Source organism: Balaenoptera physalus, assembly GCF_965194825.1.
Source record: "Balaenoptera physalus genome assembly, chromosome: 13".
NCBI classification, from domain to species: Eukaryota; Metazoa; Chordata; class Mammalia; order Artiodactyla; family Balaenopteridae; genus Balaenoptera; species Balaenoptera physalus.
This window is the reverse complement of record NC_138892.1, coordinates 5,420,805-5,437,740: the sequence shown is the minus strand read 5'-3', so window position 1 is coordinate 5,437,740 and position 16,936 is coordinate 5,420,805. Positions and strand designations below refer to the sequence as shown.

General features: G+C 54.2%; 1 protein-coding gene across 1 annotated transcript in view; it reads left to right on the top strand.

Moving 5' to 3' along the window:
- Window positions 1–716: 716 nt before the first annotated feature.
- Window positions 717–16,936, top strand: part of PARVG (parvin gamma) — a 30,149-nt gene continuing 13,929 nt past the window's right edge. Inside the window, exons 1-7 of the mRNA XM_082421179.1 lie at window positions 717–8,429; window positions 10,203–10,297; window positions 11,888–11,952; window positions 13,273–13,375; window positions 13,944–14,084; window positions 14,910–15,025; window positions 16,189–16,244. Of these exons, the coding sequence (XP_082277305.1) occupies window positions 8,050–8,429; window positions 10,203–10,297; window positions 11,888–11,952; window positions 13,273–13,375; window positions 13,944–14,084; window positions 14,910–15,025; window positions 16,189–16,244 (956 nt within the window). The 5' untranslated portion in view covers window positions 717–8,049. The remainder of the gene's footprint in view (window positions 8,430–10,202; window positions 10,298–11,887; window positions 11,953–13,272; window positions 13,376–13,943; window positions 14,085–14,909; window positions 15,026–16,188; window positions 16,245–16,936) is intronic.

Genomic DNA, 16,936 nt, shown 5'->3' with positions numbered 1-16,936 from the left:
CGGTGCCTGACCTTCCAGGGGTCTTCTTGTTGGTCCTGTTCAGGGGACATTCCCCGAGGGTCTGGTTTGTCCAAGTGGCCAGGGACACAGCCGTGGAGAGAGAGACAGGTGTGTGGACAATTCCCAGGGAGAACCACGATGCTGGAGGGGCCCCAGGTGTGGCCGGGAGAGGTAATGCTCTCTGGGGAGGGGCAGCGAGGACTTCCGGAAAAGGAGCGAGAACCGTGCCTCAGGTCGACCTGCAGTGGAGGTGGGCACGCTCCAGTTCTCCTCTTTTATAAGTTCTGTCCCCATTCTTCCTGGCTGACCCCCTGGCGTGAGTGGCGTGCTCTAAGGAAAGCCGCCCCATCCAGCCACCCGCTCCCCGCAGGGATGCTGCTGGGGGTGGGGGGGGGGGCATCGGAATCTCTGCTTCGGTCAGGGTCCCTGCCGAGTGGCCCGTCCCTGGGGAACTGTGACATTACATGCCACCTGCCCTCGGCAGAATTTGTAGACTCCGAAATTTCAGAGAAAGGAGGGGCCTTCTGAGGTCATCTTGTTTAAGCCTTTCCCAGGCAGGAGCCAGCTCAGAACTGACGGAGGGTCACGGACACTGCAGGGACAGGGCCTGTTCCTTCTGCAAGGGCAGCGTCTTGTGCTGGGCACGTTCAGATTTTGTCAGCTTTCGTTTTAAGTGGAAATCCACTCTTGGGGGTATCGTTTGATTCAATAAATCATCATTATCCTCACTAGTGACCAGGGTTAGGCGTTACCCTGGGGTGGGATGTGGGAGCCCCCATGAGCTCCACACGATAGGAACTTGAACATTCATTTAGTCAGTATTTATTGGGGGCCGACCGTGTACCAAGCTAGGTCCTGGGGATGCAGCCTGGAACAGGTTGCACACAGCCACTGCCTGGGGAACTGGAGCGTGGAAGGGTACGCAGAGTGTGTGGGGGTGTGGACAAGGTCGGTGCAGACAGGGCAAGTTCTGGGAAGAAAAAAAGACTGATGTACTGGAGAGATGCAGATGGGGTGGGAGACTTCGGAGGCAGAGGGATTTGAGCTGGGACCCATGATTCACACATCCCCCTCCCCCCCGGACCTAGGAGGGACCCGTGGCTCGGTCCAGCAATGGGCTGAGGACAGCCATGATAGGGTAAAACGTTTAAGTCACATTGTACATCTAAATCCTGTCTCCTTTGCTGACCCTCGGTGTGCCTTTCCAAACACCTGTGCAGGATTCTGATTTTCTACACGTTCGGAATGTAGCTCGAGATTTCCGACCATGTCAATTGTTTAAATGCACTGACATTGTGCCAGAAAGCCAGAAGGAGTATTCGAAGAGTGATGGGACATGTCATAGGACATAGGAGCCGTCTTAAAGCGTGTCCATGTTGTGGACAATTGAGCATCAGAAAGTATAGCACTCTGAATTCAAAAAAATCCGTGCATTTACAGTGACACTAAACAAGGATGAAGGTGAGGACCTCCTTTTTCTTTTCATATATATATATTTTTTGGCCGCACCATGCGGCATGCGGGATCTTGGTTCTCCGACCAGGGATGGAACTCGTGCTCCCTGCATTGGGAGCGCGGAGTCTTAACCACTGGACCACCAGGGAATTCCACACGTATTTTAAATTGTCTGTAGGCTCCACATAAATGGGGCTTTTCTTGGTTCTGGCCCACTACTCTACCTCTTCCTCTAAAAGAGGAAGTCCCTTGTTTAACATTTTATATTTATATAATTTCAGACTTAGAGAAAAGTTGCCAGGATAGTATAAAGAATTCCTGTATTTACCCCAATCCCCATAAATGTGAACATTTTACCGTATTTGCTTTATCCTTTCTATCTTCTCGATATAGATATAGATGCAGGTATTTAGATATAGGTCAGTCTGTGTAGATAGAGCTCAATGTATCATCTGTCTGTCTATCTAGATAATTATCTTTCCTGAATCTTTGAGAGTAAGTCACATAGGTTATGCCCTTTTATCTCTAAATACTTTGATGTATGTTTCCTAAAAGCAAAAACATTCTCTTACATAATTTTAGTACAAGTGTCATTACCAGGAAATTGATGCAATAGCGTTATCTAATCTATAGGCCTTAATTCTATTTTTCCAGTTGTCGAGATAATGTCCTTTTCCCCAAAGAAATGCATTTGGAACAGTTCTTCCATCTCTCTTTACTCTTCGTGACATTGATGCTGAAGAATACAGGCCAGTTATTTTCTAGAATGTCTCTCAGCTTGCATTTGTCTGCTGTTTCCCTCATGATTAGATTCGGGTTGTGCGTTTTTGGCAGAACCTATGTGTTCTTCTCAGCTCCTCTTATCAGGAGACATAACACGTTGATCTATCCCATTTCTTGGGATATTTATTTTGATTACTTAGTTAAGGTGATGTTTATCATGTTTGTCCACTGAAAATGTACCTCTTCTTTCTAATTATCTCATGGGGGAAGGATGTCTATGGTTATAGGGTTAACTTTCCACCAGAAATAATTAGAAAACTGGACAAAGATGTAGGAGAAAACTATTTCAGACATTAGACCAGAGGCAGGGCAGGTCTATGAACCTTAAAAAAAGGGGGAGACAAATGAGGTAAACCTTACGATTGCCCAGCCTTCCTGCCTGGATGTTATTCCTGGACTGGGGTTCAGGGGTGGGAGCTCAGAGAGAGCCCAGTGGTCTCACTGAATTGAGGAGACAGAGATCAGAGTTTGAGGAGGTCAAGGTTAAAAGCAAACTTTAAAAGTATCAGAGTAATTCACAATTAACTGCCTGCCAGAAAAATGCCAACAGTCTTTAAAGGAATGCAGCGAAATTCTCCCAACAACGTAAAATCCCTAATGTCTACATTCAGTTAAAAAAATTACTAGAAATACAAGGCAGAAGAATGTGACCCATAACCAGGAGAAGAATTAGTCAATAGAAGCAGATCCAGAAATGACAGAGATGGTGAAATTAGCATTCTACAAGACAACTGACCTGGGCTCTTTAAAAATATTCATGTCGTGGAAGACCGTTCCAGATTAAAAGACTCCAAAGAGACATGACAGCCAAATGCCACCAAGTGGAACCTATGATCCTGATTGGATCTTGCAGTAAAAAAAATAAAACCCCTGTAAACAGCATAATAATAATTGGGGAAATTTGAATATGGATGAAACTATGACTATTTCAGTGTTAATTTTCTTGGGTGTCATAACGGTATGTGTCCCGTAGAAGAATATCCTTGTTTCTAGGAGATAAATTCTGAAATATTTAGAGATGACATGTCACAGTCCCTCCCTGCAATTTATTTTTAAATGGTTCAGAAAAAGAGTGAAAGAAGAAGCAAAAGTAGTAAAATGTTAAAAAATAGAACAAACAACCAAACCTGTATTGAGATTTTGGGATGTAAATATCATGTACATACTTTATATGGTTATGTAAACGTAGCTATGATAGATAACTCTAATATAATTATATAAAATAATTATATAGTTTCCTATATAAAGTTCAAGTTTAAAAAAATGGCATTGAGAGATAGAATCATTCTGTGAATTGGGGTATCAAAAACTGAGACATTACCAGGAAAATATGAACCCAGGAGATGTTCTGCAGGGTGTGTATGTGAGTATGTACACTTTCAGGTGCATGTGTGTATGTGTGTAGAACTCCGCAAGGAAGGAAGTATGGCTAATTATTACTGTCCTTTCTGCAGCTGGTCATGGGCTGTAATTATATTTAGATCTCTTCTACTTTTCACTACAGATTTGTTTTACCCCTACCTCCCCCTGCCCACCAACCAGGACTTCAGCTGCTCCCTGTTTGTTTCCTTGTAGGGGGACCTCAGTCTTCCTTTCTGAGGGTTCTGAGTCTTTCCTCGTCCTGTCACTATGGGGGGGCTGTGGGTTGCCATTCATTTTTAGCACATGACATGACAGTTCTAGGAGGCACCCCAGAGACTGTCCTGGGTTCCAGATCCCCTCCTCCATGCCCCTACTGTGTTGCAGTAACCCTACTTCCCCTTAAAATAATCAGGCTTACATCCCCATCCAACATGGTAACCCTTTTTTTTTTTTTTACCCGTTGGCCCAGTGGCAAAAGGACACACTCACGGCCAGGTTGTGTGCTCCTGGCAAAAGTATTCCTCTCGGGTACTAAGCCTCTTAACTGGCGCAGGCCAAGGTGCTTTCCCCTTGTTGTCAGGGCTGAGCCCGAGGGAAGCTGTAGCCCTGCAGCCTCTACTTCTGGATCCTCCCAGTCATCCCTGGCCAAGCAACTTTACCTGTTCAAGACGCGAAACAAATTCTATCATTTTCTCTATGTCCCATGGTGTGACACAGCAGAGATTTGGAAGATGCTCGTGCATCCAGGCTTACTCTCTCTTCTTGCGTGGAGACTACTGTGTAAATGAGCCCGAGTGGGTCCGCTGGAAGATGGAGCCCATGTGGTCAACCGCCAGCCTGCCACGGCCAGACCTTTGAATGAGGCCATTCTGGACAACCTGCCACCAGCTGACCACAGAAACGTGAGAGAGCCCAGCAGAGGTCACCCAAGCTGTTCCAGATTGGAACTGCCTGACCAACTCACAGAATCACACGCTAAATAGAACGGCTGTTGTTTTGAGCTACTAAGTCTTGGGGTGGTTTGTTACGCAGCAAAAACTAACTGATACACCCACCCTGCCTTAGATGAACAAAGGCTGCCCTTTGGCCTCTGCCATTTTGAAGTGACCTCAGTTCCACTGAACTTGGGGAGCCCGTCTCAATGGCAGCTTCTCCCAGAATCATTCCTGGGCTACCGAGGATGGCCACTGATATGTCCTCTGGGTCTTCTCAGGGGAGATGGCCACATGTGACAAATCAACTCAAATATCCTTCCACATTATACCAGGGTATGGCTGTCATCCCATTTTCATTCAGTGGAGGCCAATGCCAAGTCCATTTTCAGTAAGCAACCTAGCAAGTGGGTTAGAACCACTCCCAGCTGGTCCCACTGGTGCCCCGGGATTCAGACTCCCCAGCAAGTGCATCTCTATCAGTGACTGCAGCCCGATCTACAAGTGTGTCTCTTCTTCCCTGGCCCAACACCCTTCCCGTACATGTTTCCCCTTTTTGGCTGACATAAATTAGCAAATGTTTACCATTTTTAAAAAGACATAAACCTCACCCCCCAGGTTTGACTTTGTGTCTGCCCTCCAGGACAGGCTGGAACTGACTGTAGTTTTAAGTCTGGGGGCTGGGAGGGCGACAGGGATGGTGCGTGAGAAGAGTCAGCTTGCCCTGCATGGTAGACCTCCATGAGGTCATTGCAAAGTTTCCTGGGAGGGGAGAGCCTCTCCCGTCAGCCATGGGGGCAGGGCTGCGCCTGTTGCCGGGATTCAGGCTTGGGTGCCTGGATTTAACTGCAGGTGACTATTCCATCCTTGGAGTCCCTCTCTTCCCCCAGAGGACGCCCTGCCTTTCACACAGGAAACTGGGCGAGGCTGTGGATTTAGCCTGCAGCACACAGGATTAGATTCTGCATCTGATTTTCATCTGTATCAGCCCTGTAACAGCCCCAGGAGATGGGAATTCTTTTAGGGCCATTATAAGAACTCCCTGGTACTCCTACTAGACAGGAGTACCAGGTCACCTGGACAGAGGATTTAAAGCCCTGGGACTATTTACTTTGAAGAAACTCTTTGGTATGACAATAAAGAAAAAACTCATCCACAGTTCTTGAATAAACAATGCTTATCATATTGTGTATGGAAACCACAACGCAGTCTGCCAAAGCTAGGGATTTAATAGGTACTTAGTTCTAGGCGATTACAGGTAATTGTTTTGCCACCGTGTGCCTTGACCTATTAGATTTCATTCTCTGAGGGTTACTAGGTCCTCACTGTCTTGATATCAACCAGAACTATTAACCAATTCCAGATCCCCATCCCTGAGGGTACATTGCCTGCAATTATTTCTGGTAACCAATCCTACGTTAATTGGGATTCAGCTGCAGGTAACTGGAACCACTTTAGTTGCTGAAGCAGAAGGGAATATAACACAGGAAATCAGGTGATCACAGAGCCATGGAAGTTTGTGGGAGCAGGCTGGAGAGGGGGTCCTCCAGCAGTGACTCAGAATAATACTGCACGCTGGCCCCCTCTGCCACCACCATGGAGCTCCCGAATGATGGCTGGCTCCAGAGGCACGATTTTGGGGCCAGATATTTTCTCTTCACCTCTCAGATCCACTCGCCACTGTTTTCCACCCTGACCTCATGGACTGTTGCATCAGTGGGCTTTCTGGCCTCTGACTTCCAGTTGGATTTGACCAATGGGAGGCCCTGGCAGGAAAAAGGCGTTTGGAGGAGAGTGAGGTCAGGGTATTTATCCGTCTGGCTCTGCCCCTCTGCTGGGCCACGGGGGGTTGGCTGCATCCTTCACCGGAAGGCACAGCCCCTAGCCGTGGCCCCTCTTCGCGCATGTGTCATTCTCTTCCGGGGCTCTGGAATCCATTCCTGCCTCTGCCCCCTTAGGCTTTGGAACTGGGACAGCTCCTTATGCTGTTAGCCTCGGGGTGCGGTGCCATGTCTTCTGGGTTTCCTAAACCCTGCCCCGGCAGTCCCTTTACTAAACACTCTCCAGTTTCCGCATTTGAGCGTGCCATCTCTTTGCTGCCAGGACCCTGGGCAATGCACCTACTGGGCTGCAATCCAGGGCTCAGGAAGCTGCCACCCAAGCATGGGATCCGTAGCCACGCCGTGCCCACTACACCTGCCCCAGCAACATGGGTGTCCAGGCACATCTCCTTCTCACTGCATTTTGTCACGAGTCCCAGTCTGGCGTGGGTGCATCAGAATGGCAGACTAAACCATGCGCCTCTGTGTCTTCCTCTGTAACGTGGGGATATAAAAGCGCCTGCCTCTGAGGCTGGGTTCTAGTAAAATTAAAGCCCTGACAATTACGCTTGCTTCGTCAGTTACTCAACAAATATTAGCAGCAACGTCAGTAATACCTTTTGTCATTTTCATAGCATTTCATGAACAGCCACCCTTTCCTGCTTGCACGCTTCTCATCTGCTCTGCCCCCTTTTCTGCAGGATCTGTCCGCAGAGAAGGGGTGGTTAGCTTCCGGTCACCCAGCACTGTCACCTGTCGCTATGGAAACTCACGATTTCAGCCTGGCTCATGAAGATTCAAGCTCTAGAGACCAGCTTGAGTCTGCCCCGCTGTCCTGGGATCTCTCCTTCTGGAATTCCTCTAGTCCTTTGCACGTTCCCTCTACCTGGAACATTTTTACCCATCTTCTTCAACTGGCAAGCTCTTATACATCCGTCAAAGCCCACTTCCCCTTTGGAAAGACTTCCTGATCGCCTAGGCAACAGTAGCCCTCAATATTTATCCATTGAGCCCCCTTTGTGCCAGGCGTTGCTCTAGGCACTGGGACAAAGGAAACCTTAACGGGGCTGTGGTAAAGAATCATGAGAGGATCTACTCTTTAGATAAGGCAGCTAGGGAAGGCTTCCTGAAGGAGGAGGCACTTAAGCTGATGATAACGCGAACTAAGCCATTTTAAAAGCTGGCGTAGGGGCTTCTAGGCAGAGGGCACAGTAAGTGTGAAGACCCCGAAGCAGGAAGGTATGTGGCACTTTCAGGGAATAGAAAGGTTGTCAGTGTGCCTGGGAGGGCGCGAGGGCGGGAGAGGACACGAGATGAGGATGGAGGTGTAGCTGGCGGGTCACATGGGGACCTAGGGGCTGAGCTGGGCAGACTGGATTTCTTTTTTTTTTTTTTAACATCTTTATTAGAGTATAATTGCTTTACAATGGTGTGTCAGTTTCTGCTTTATAACAAAGTGAATCAGTTATATGGATTTCGTTTTAAGAGCTATTGGACACCACTGACGGCTTTTGAGCGAGTTGGGATGTGAAGTGGGTCCTCTGGTCGCCTGTGGAGAACAACTCCTGGGCGGGAGGTGGGGTGTGAGTGAAGCTGGCCACGTAAGTCCAGCTACTAAAGGCTCCCGCGTGGTCCAGGAGAGGGGAAGTGGGGCCTGGCCAGGCTGGGGACGAGGAGCTAGAGCTGACAGTCTGCTGATGGTGGGCCTCGGGGGGAAGCCGACTCCCAGCCTCTGGCCTCAGGAACTGGCTTGGTTTGCGTACTGGGGAGGCGAGAGGGAGAGAAAGAGGTGTGGCTGGGCCCCCGGGGCAGAGCTTTCCGGTGGGGCTGCGGCGGCATCGCTTTCAGAGCATCAGGCCCTACAGCCCAGCAAGGAGGAAGCTCCCTGCAGACGCGGCCTGGCGGGCCCGGCAGAAGCCACAGGCCCCGGAGGAAGTGAGCTGCTTGCCCCTGCCTCCCAGCCGGCCCCCGCGGCCCCCGCCGACCTAGGGAACCCGGAACCTGTTTTGGTTTGGAATCCGGGGACCACTGTTTGCGCTCCGTGGTCTTGGTTTCCTGGCGTGGAGGAAGCAGCCAGGTGAGTCCTGGCCTCTGGGGCTTTCTGCTCGGCCGTAATGCTCGGGCGCCTGAGCTCGCACAGAGAGAGGGAGGGCTCCGAGGGGCCTCGTGGAAACGCAGCCCAGAGAGCACAGGCTTAGCTGAGCCGCCACCAGGAGGGAGCCGGCAAGGCAGACCCTGCGCCCCGGTGGCCCTCTCGCCACCCAGGCTTAGAGGCGGCCGTTCCTCCCGCCCCAGAGGCCCAGACAGCCAGAAGGGCCCTTGCTCACCTCTCGTGTAGCCAGGCCAAGAGTCTCCCTTTCCACCCTGTCACCTCCCCTAAGCTTCATCCGATGTGTTGGGGAGAAAGGCCAGCCCCAGTCTCCAGATGAAGAAACAGAGGCCCAGCTCACGGAAGGGGCTGCCCGGGGCTGCTGATGGCTGGAGGCCGCTCCCAGCTCTGCGTCCACTCAGCTGCCTTTGGCGAGCATCGAGTCCAGCCCCTCCTTGTAAGGAAATATCAGGACCAGAGAGGGGAGGGTATTTGCCCAAAGTCACACAGCCAGAATAAGGAGGAGCCAGCCTGGAACCCAATCTCTTAACCCCCAGGCCAAGTTCTTTCCTCTCCTCTGGCCACACCCTTTGAACCGAATCCCGTCCAAAAGGAAGCTTGGGAATATAGGGGATGGAGTTGGCCCCGTGGTTGTGTTCTCCCCCCTCCCACACTTTAGGGCAGGACGGAGCCACAGACAGTGCCCCGGTGTCCCCAGGCTGGCTGCCAGCGTGACAGGGTGGCCACAGCCCTGCGAATGCTTCCGTCTCACCGCAGCTCTGGGCCCTGCCGCTGCAGCCAGGCCTCCCCGGGGCTGGAGCTGACCACCAGCTTCGGCTGCATGAGGCCCCTGCCCCGAATGTCCACTTGGGATTGGGAGTGCTGGGGAAGACCCAGGGGCAGGAGAGAAAGTGGGGGGGCAGGAGAGAAAGTGGGAGGGCAGGGCCGTCAGCCGAGCAGGAGAGGAAGTGAGTCCAGGGGACCAGGAAGGAGGTTCTGAATCTGCCGGGCCCGGGGGGAGCCTGGCCCCTGCCCCCGGCAAGGACGAGGAAGGGTACCTGTGGGCTCTGGGAATGCTGGCCCTTCCCGGCAAGCAAAGAGACCCCCAAACCACCATGACAGACCGGGGTGACAAGCTCAGAATTGGGGCCAGACAGGGCCAGGCCACCCTCCTGAGAGCCCAGCCTGCACGCCAGCCCCGTCCACTCACTCACAGTCTGCAGTGCCTCTCTATGTCCCCCCGACTCAGGCGCAGGGCCCAGAGAGGACAGGCCTGCTGTCCCCCAACCCCGCCCCCGCAGGAGCTCCTGGTCTGCAGATGGCACCCATCGGTGTGTTCACCGCAGCCGGCCCAGATTTCCCCCTGGAGCTCAGCCCGAGGGTCTTCTAGATCCATGAAGCTCTGAGAAGTGGGCTGCTCCCTTGGTCCTACTGCCCAGGGTGGGTGGGCTTCCCGTGTGCTGCAGTGGGGCCATGGGCTGGCCGCGCTGCACCCGACCAAGGACCCCATCTCCCGGGCAAGCCTTGCCCAGGTCGAGACCTCAGTCGCTGCCTTTCTCCGTACCTGTGTCCTGCAAGGATCGGCTCCGAGCTTCCCTCTCACCAGGGGCCCCGTCCCTTTGCCCAGGCAGCGCGGTGACTTGTCCATCCAAAGCCAGCTCCCACCCTCTCTCTCCCTGTGCCTCCTGGTCTGGAGGAAACGACACACAGAGTGAGTTTAGAGTGACTCGGATGCTGATGTCCTGTTTCCTGCATCCCCAGGGCCGGCAAGGCAGTGATGGAGCCGGAGTCCCTCTACAACCTGCTGCAGGTCCCCGGGAGGGTGGACCCACCGGCCGGGGAGACACTCTCACAAGGTGCCGGGCCGGCGAGGGGTGGGGGGGAGGATCTGCCTTGTAAGAACCGAACAAGCCGTGCTGGGTACTGCATTGCTTTTCTAAGTTGTCAGCTGGACACCCGGTTCTGTCCAGCCTCTGCCTATGCCTTCTGCTTTATACTTGACCCCCTGCTTCTGGAACCTTCCTCAGAGTTATCCCCGTATCCCACATAACCGCACACCTCCAGGTTAATGAGGATACTGATTGCTGTGTGTGCGCACTCTGGGCTGGGGCTGTGCTGAGAACTTCTTATACGCAGCACCTCACCTATTACTCTGAGGATGGGTGTTTTTACCTCCTTTTTACAGACGAGGAAACTGAGGCACAGGGAGTAACGTAGCAGAGCACCAAGTCCAGGGTCGCGGGGCTGACTCCGTTAACTGGCGTTCTCGTTTTACAAGTGGTTTCAGGTTGGAAAGCATCATGAGGAAAATTGCAGTTCGGGTGGTAGGGCTTAGTGATTTGAAAAAATATTTATTTTTTGTTTTAGAGTTGGTTTAGAGATACTGAGAGTTCTGGTAGGCAGAGCTGGAACATGGTATGATTCAGAGTGGCAAGAAATCTGCTCCAGGAAAGGGCCACGGCCATTCACACACTCGCTCGCTCTCTCCCCAAGCGTCTGTCAAGGGCCCGCTCTCCTCTCGGCAGAACACACGGGGCTGGGTGGTACGCAAAGGTTTTCAGAACGTCTAGTCTAGACGTCTCCAGCTGGACCACATGAACACAGAGGCAATGCATTTTGTGGATTTGGGCAAGGGGGCCCCACTGGGTGGCTCAGTTTCCCACCCCATCCTTTGGGACTCGATTCCAGAGGTCCCCCTTGGCCCTGACCCTTGTGGGTTCTGAGGTTCTTAAACTTGCAGGAGATGCTGACCCAGGTCTTGGGGCTCAGAGGACGAGCCAGGCAGCCTCAGTGTAGTGCCCATATTGGGGAGCCAGACAGATGCCGGTGAACTCTGTCCTGGCCCCTTGGAGCCCGGGAATCTGGGCTCGTCTGAGCCGTGGCTCCTTCTTATATATGTGGGTAGAGTTGCCTGGTAAAACAGAGGATGCCCAGTTCAATGTGAATTCCAGATAGACAAGAAATAGTTTTCGACTTTAAGTATGTTCCCAAAATATAAATACTGCAGTGTCTGAGGATAAGCTGGTGTTCATGAGGGAAATGCAGGGGGGAAGGGCATTCAGGGGAGGCTGGAAGAGCATGGGCAAAGGAAGGGAGGTGCAGAGGATGAGGCGTGTCCGGGAAATCAATCTCTTTGGAGGTTTGGTGCTCAGGGTGTGTGTGTGTGTCTGTGTGTGTCTCTGTGTGCGAGTGCGTGTGTGTGTGTGTGCCTGTGTGTTTATGACTGTGTGTGTCTGTGTGTGTGGGTGCATGTGTCTGTGCATCTGTGCGTTTGTACATGTGTGTGTGCAGGGGTGTGTGTGTGTGAGTGCACTTGTATGCACGTGTGTGTGCATGTGTGTGTGTGCATGTGAAGCAGCGCGACCGATTTCCTCTTGTGGTCGAGGTGCCAGCTCTGGGGGCGGCCTGCAGGGTCCCCAGGCACATATGCTCATCTCTGCTTCCAGGAGAAAAGAAGAAGTTCCTGCCACCCACTTCCAGGAAGGATCCCAAATTTGAAGAACTGCAAAAGGTGTGGCATCCTTCTCTGACCCTCTTTCTCTGGAGGAGTCTTTTTGTCTTCCTGGGGTGGGGACCACAGGCCGCCCCCTCCCCTCCCCGACCTCAGGCTGGTGGGTGGCGATCCCGCAGGCCCCTGGGAGACTTGCTGAGTGGCTGTGTGAAGGGATATTTATTGAGCACCGACTGTGTGCCTTTACGTACATGATGCCAGCAAACTTCACGGCAGTTGAGAGGGATCTGTTGGCACCTGCATCCCAGGGAGCAGATGGTGAGGCTCGGAGAAGTGACCCGACCTGTGGGGGACACGTGGCTGGCCAGTGACAGAGCTGGGATTTGACCCAGGTTGTTGGCCCCCAATCTTGTGCTCCTTCTCTGGCTCAGCTGCCCAGGGCAAAGGACAGCGGGCGAAGTGGGCAGGGATAAGCATGCATCACCCACTTCTTGGTACTCTTCTTGGCTGTAGGACCAGCTGGGCACAGGCTTGGGACCTCCATTTTCCTCTGCCCTACTTCTGTAGTCTCCATGGGGCCTTTCTGTTGCCTCCTCCAAGGAGGCCTCCTGGCCTGCACCACCTTTGACCCCCTAGAGGACTTGTGGCCCATTTTCCATCCTTTTCTTCCTCCTTCCCATTCTCTCCATCCCCCCCATCCACTTTTCCCTCTACTGGGCCCTGGGACACAGAAGAAAACCTGGTGGCGTGCTGACACTTCATCTTAGATTGGGTTCCTCCAGAAGCTGATCCTGAACTAAAGATTCAGGTGCAAATATTGAGTTGGGAGGTAATCGCAGGAGACAAGGAAGGGGAGCAGGGAAGTAAGACAGGTGGGAAGGAGACACCCAGGGTGGGTGATGGAGCAGGTGATGGTTGTCGGAGCTCAAGCTGGCTGGGAACCTCTGGGAGCCAGTATGGAGCGGGCACCTTGGAGGCTTCCTGCTGGGGCAGAGGAGCTGGGGTGTTTATCCACCAAGTCCCGTGTAGCTCGGGCTGCTCCCTTAAAGGGATGGGGTGCTGCTTCTCTGCACTTCTGACCTCCAGGGACAGCCCTCGGGCTTTGCTGCAGTTTGCGGGAGGGGGCGGGTCACCAGCGCCCGTGTATTGCCAAAACCTTACACAGAACAAACAATAGCCCGCAGTGCTCAGGTCTTCGGGAGCCCAGAGCAGGCCCCTGACTCAGCCTGGGAGATCAGAGCAGGCTTCCCAGAGGAGGTGATGCTTTTCCTGGTCTTGAAGGACGGGTAGGAGCTGGCTGGTGGGAGGAGGGCAGAGCTGAGCCTGGTGAGAGGCCGGGTGAGGAGTGGCTGCGGGCCAGCTGTCGCTCGGGGCCCGCAGGTGCTGATGGAGTGGATCAATGCTGAGCTCCTGCCCGAGCACATCGTGGTCCGCAGCCTGGAGGAGGATATTTTCGACGGACTCATCCTGCACCACCTTTTCCGTAAGTGGCTGCTTCCAAAGCTGGGCAGTCCTGGAGGGCTGGGTGGTCCCGATTCCCCTTGGGCCAGCCTGGGGCCTGCTCAGTGCCCTCTGCGGTGCCCTTGGCAGACTGGCTGCAGGACAGCCCCACAAGCTACGGCTTCCTGAGCCCTTGCCATGGAGCAGGTACAGTTAATCCTCAGAACAACTCTGTCCTGTAACTATGCCCGTTTTACAGACCAGGAAACTGAGCTCTGGGAGGCCTGGTACCTTGTCCAAGGTCTCACCGTGAAGAAAGTGGGGGAGCCAGGGGTCTCGGCTTTAACCACTGAGCCACCCTGCCCCACAGGAATGAGAAGCACGTTGATGTGTGGGAGGCTGGGGGGTGGGGCACAGGGATGGTCAACATGAGGTGGGCCCGGGGCAGAGCTCACCCCATCATGCAGCCTGCGTGCCCCGTGAGGAAGGGCAGCACCCTGCCTCCCTGGAGGAAGCAGACTAGCTGTGGGTCCCCTGCAGAGGCCCCAACTGTCCCCCCCGCCAGCCTTTCCCACCCTCTCTCTCCCTCTTACTCCTTCTCCTGCCCTCAGAGAAGCTGACTGGAGTCAAGCTGGACGTGGAGGAGATCGCCTTGACCGCGGCCAGCCAGCGGCGCAAGCTCGCGGTGGTCCTGGAGGCCGCCGGCCAGAGCCTGCAGGTGGAGGAGCCGCAGGCCAAGTGGAGCGTGGAGAGTGCGTGGGGCTGGTGTCGGGGCGGGGGGGAGGCAGAATCACAGCCCCCTACTCGGGGTGCGGGGGTGCTGCCTTGAAGCACAGCATGAGGGTGATAAAACGCAGCCTTGTCCATAATGCGGCCACTGCTTGCTGAGTTCCAAGCATCACACACGCCCTCATCTACCTCGTCAGATGGGCACTAACCGTCCTGCTTCATTAATTTAGCTGAGTTGCATCTGCAGTGCCTGCTCCTAAGAAATGAGAGTGTGCAAAGCCCCACCCCGTTAACCATTTGGTGTGATTTCCTGCCATTCCAACCTCTACATCTTCCCCATTTTCCAGATGAGAAAACCGAGGCCAAGAGACATTGAATAGCTTCACCAAGGTTGGGTGGTGAGGGTGTAACAGTTTTCAAACCCGGTTTTTGTTGGGTCCCCTGCCACTACCTTCACCACTGCAAGTGTCACATTCGATAATTGATGTTTGTAATGTTGGCCCCGAATCAGGTCACACTCAGCATAAATCTAACAATTTGTTCACCCAGGGCCCTGCTGTGGGACGTTTAGCTGTTTAAACAGCACTGCAGTGAACATCTGTGTGTTAAAATCCCCGTCCACAGGGTGGATTGTGCCCTTGGGCTGTACTTGCAGAAGAGGGATGACTGGGGCAAAGTGTGACTATTTTTAGGTTCCAAATGTAGGTCTCCGGACCTCTGCTCTCCTGAAGGCTGGACACAGAGCTCCTCGGCCTGCAGAGGGTGGTTGTGACGATAAGGAACCCACCATGTGGCCCCAGGTTTGGTCGTCCCCCAGGGCTCTGACCTTGTGCCCCCTCCCCTCCCAGGCATCTTCAACAAGGACCTGCTGGCCACCCTGCATCTCCTCGTGGCCCTGGCCAAGCGCTTCCAGCCGGAGCTGTCCCTCCCGACCAATGTCAAGGTGGAGGTGATCATCATGGAGGTAAGGCGCAGGGCGCCGGAGGATGCCTGACGCTGGCGGAACATCTCGGGGCCACATCGCCACACCCTGGATGGGGGCTTGCTGCACGGGGCGGGGGCTGAACTGGGGTGAGTTCCAGGGAGCCACGAGAAACACCAAATCCCACCGGGACAGCAGTGGGGGGTTGGGCCGGAGCTGTGGGCGGGAGATGCTGAGAGGCCAGTGAAGCCACGAGGAGGGCTGTGGGCCGGCCACTCCCACCTGCTCAGCAGACGGCACCTGCCTGAGGCATCAGGAAGGTCCCAGCTGACGGCAACCACGTGGGCCGTAAGTGACCATCTGTTCACGGCCTTTCTGGAGTCTCCACACCACTGGGCCACAGCCTCTGCCCTCTCACTGTGATGGTCTCATCCCTCGACAGATGGGCGTGACGAAGTTTCCAGGGACCTTTCTGGGTTTCTCCACCCACGGGGCGCTCCCTGTCTAGCACGTGCAGGACTTCTGCTGTAGCTGATGCCCCGGGAGTCCATGCCTTCTCTCTCAGACAGACCCCGAGCGCCACAAACAGGCCCCACCTGCTTCTGCTCCCCGCTCTCCCCTCCCCCAGCCCCTGGGTACCTGGGGGGCAGCCGGCTTCCCTTTAACCCACCCAACACAACACGCTGAGTCCAGCCAAACTCAGGAGAATGCACTCTTACTTGTTCAAAACAATTGACTTGAATTCTCCACTGAGCAGTGTCATGGCTTTGTTTACATGTATGTAAATCAGAAGTGACTTCATTCCTTCATGCATTCACCCACTCATTCATTCACTCACTCATTCACTCATTCACTCACCCACCCACTCACTCATTCATTCATTCACCCACTCATTCATTTGTTATTCAGATGAACACATGTCCATTGATACCCTGTGAGCCAGGCACTGGGCAGACTTTAGGGATACCTGAGGAACGAGGCAGACGTGGTCCCCATCCTCGTGGGGCTCAAGGCCTGTGGGAAGAAGGACAATTAAGCTGGCCCCAGTGGTGAGGGCAGCCCAGGAGGCCCCCTTGAGGAGCAGATGAGGCAGAGTAAACTGGGTCCCTCGGGGCTGCTTTGGCCACTACAGTCTCCTCTAGTGGCAGGCATGGTCCTAGAATTTTCTGTGGTTCCTCCTTTCCATCCCCTTTTCTCTTTCCTAGAGCACCAAGAGTGGCCTGAAGTCGGAGATGTCGGTGGAGCAACTCACTGAGTGCGGGTGAGGGAGGGACCAGGGGCGAGGCCGGCTGTGATTTCTCAGGAATGGGCGGTGGAGCCTGGGGCCTGGGGTCGGGGGCGGGGCAGACCTGCCTGGCCTTCTTGGGAGGGGCCCTCACTCTGCCGACCCCTCTAATTGCTGCGGGGCCTGCACTGGCCCTCACAGGGCTCGCCCGCCACCCTCCGCAAAGCCCGGCAAAACAGGCAGAGCTGGGGTCAGAAGGGGCTCTGGCCCTCGGTCATGAGGTCACACTGCAGGTACTGGGGGCCAGGAGGGACCGGGAAACTGGGGTCTCTGGACCCCAACCCCAGGCTGGTTTCCTAACACCTGGATCCGGGTGCTGCCGGGAAGCCTTTCCCTCATCCATGGCGGGGAGATTCTGCGGCCGGGCGTGAAACTTACAACCGGTGCCAGGAAGCAAGGGCGCCGCGGGCTCGCTCATACCACCAGCGCTTAGTGAGCACCTACTGTGTACGGGGTGGGGCTGGGACCTGGAGTGCCCGGGTCAGCCAGCTGTCGGCCTTTCATCTGTCCGTGCACGCAGGACACCAGAAGTCGATCAGCCAATGAGCTCTCCCCTCTGCCTCGACACCCACCTGCACAGCATGTGCTTCATGGCAGAGGTGGAAACACTCACATTGGGACGAGGGCCGGGCACGTGCGCTCGGCAACAAGAGAGCTGCAGAGTCCTG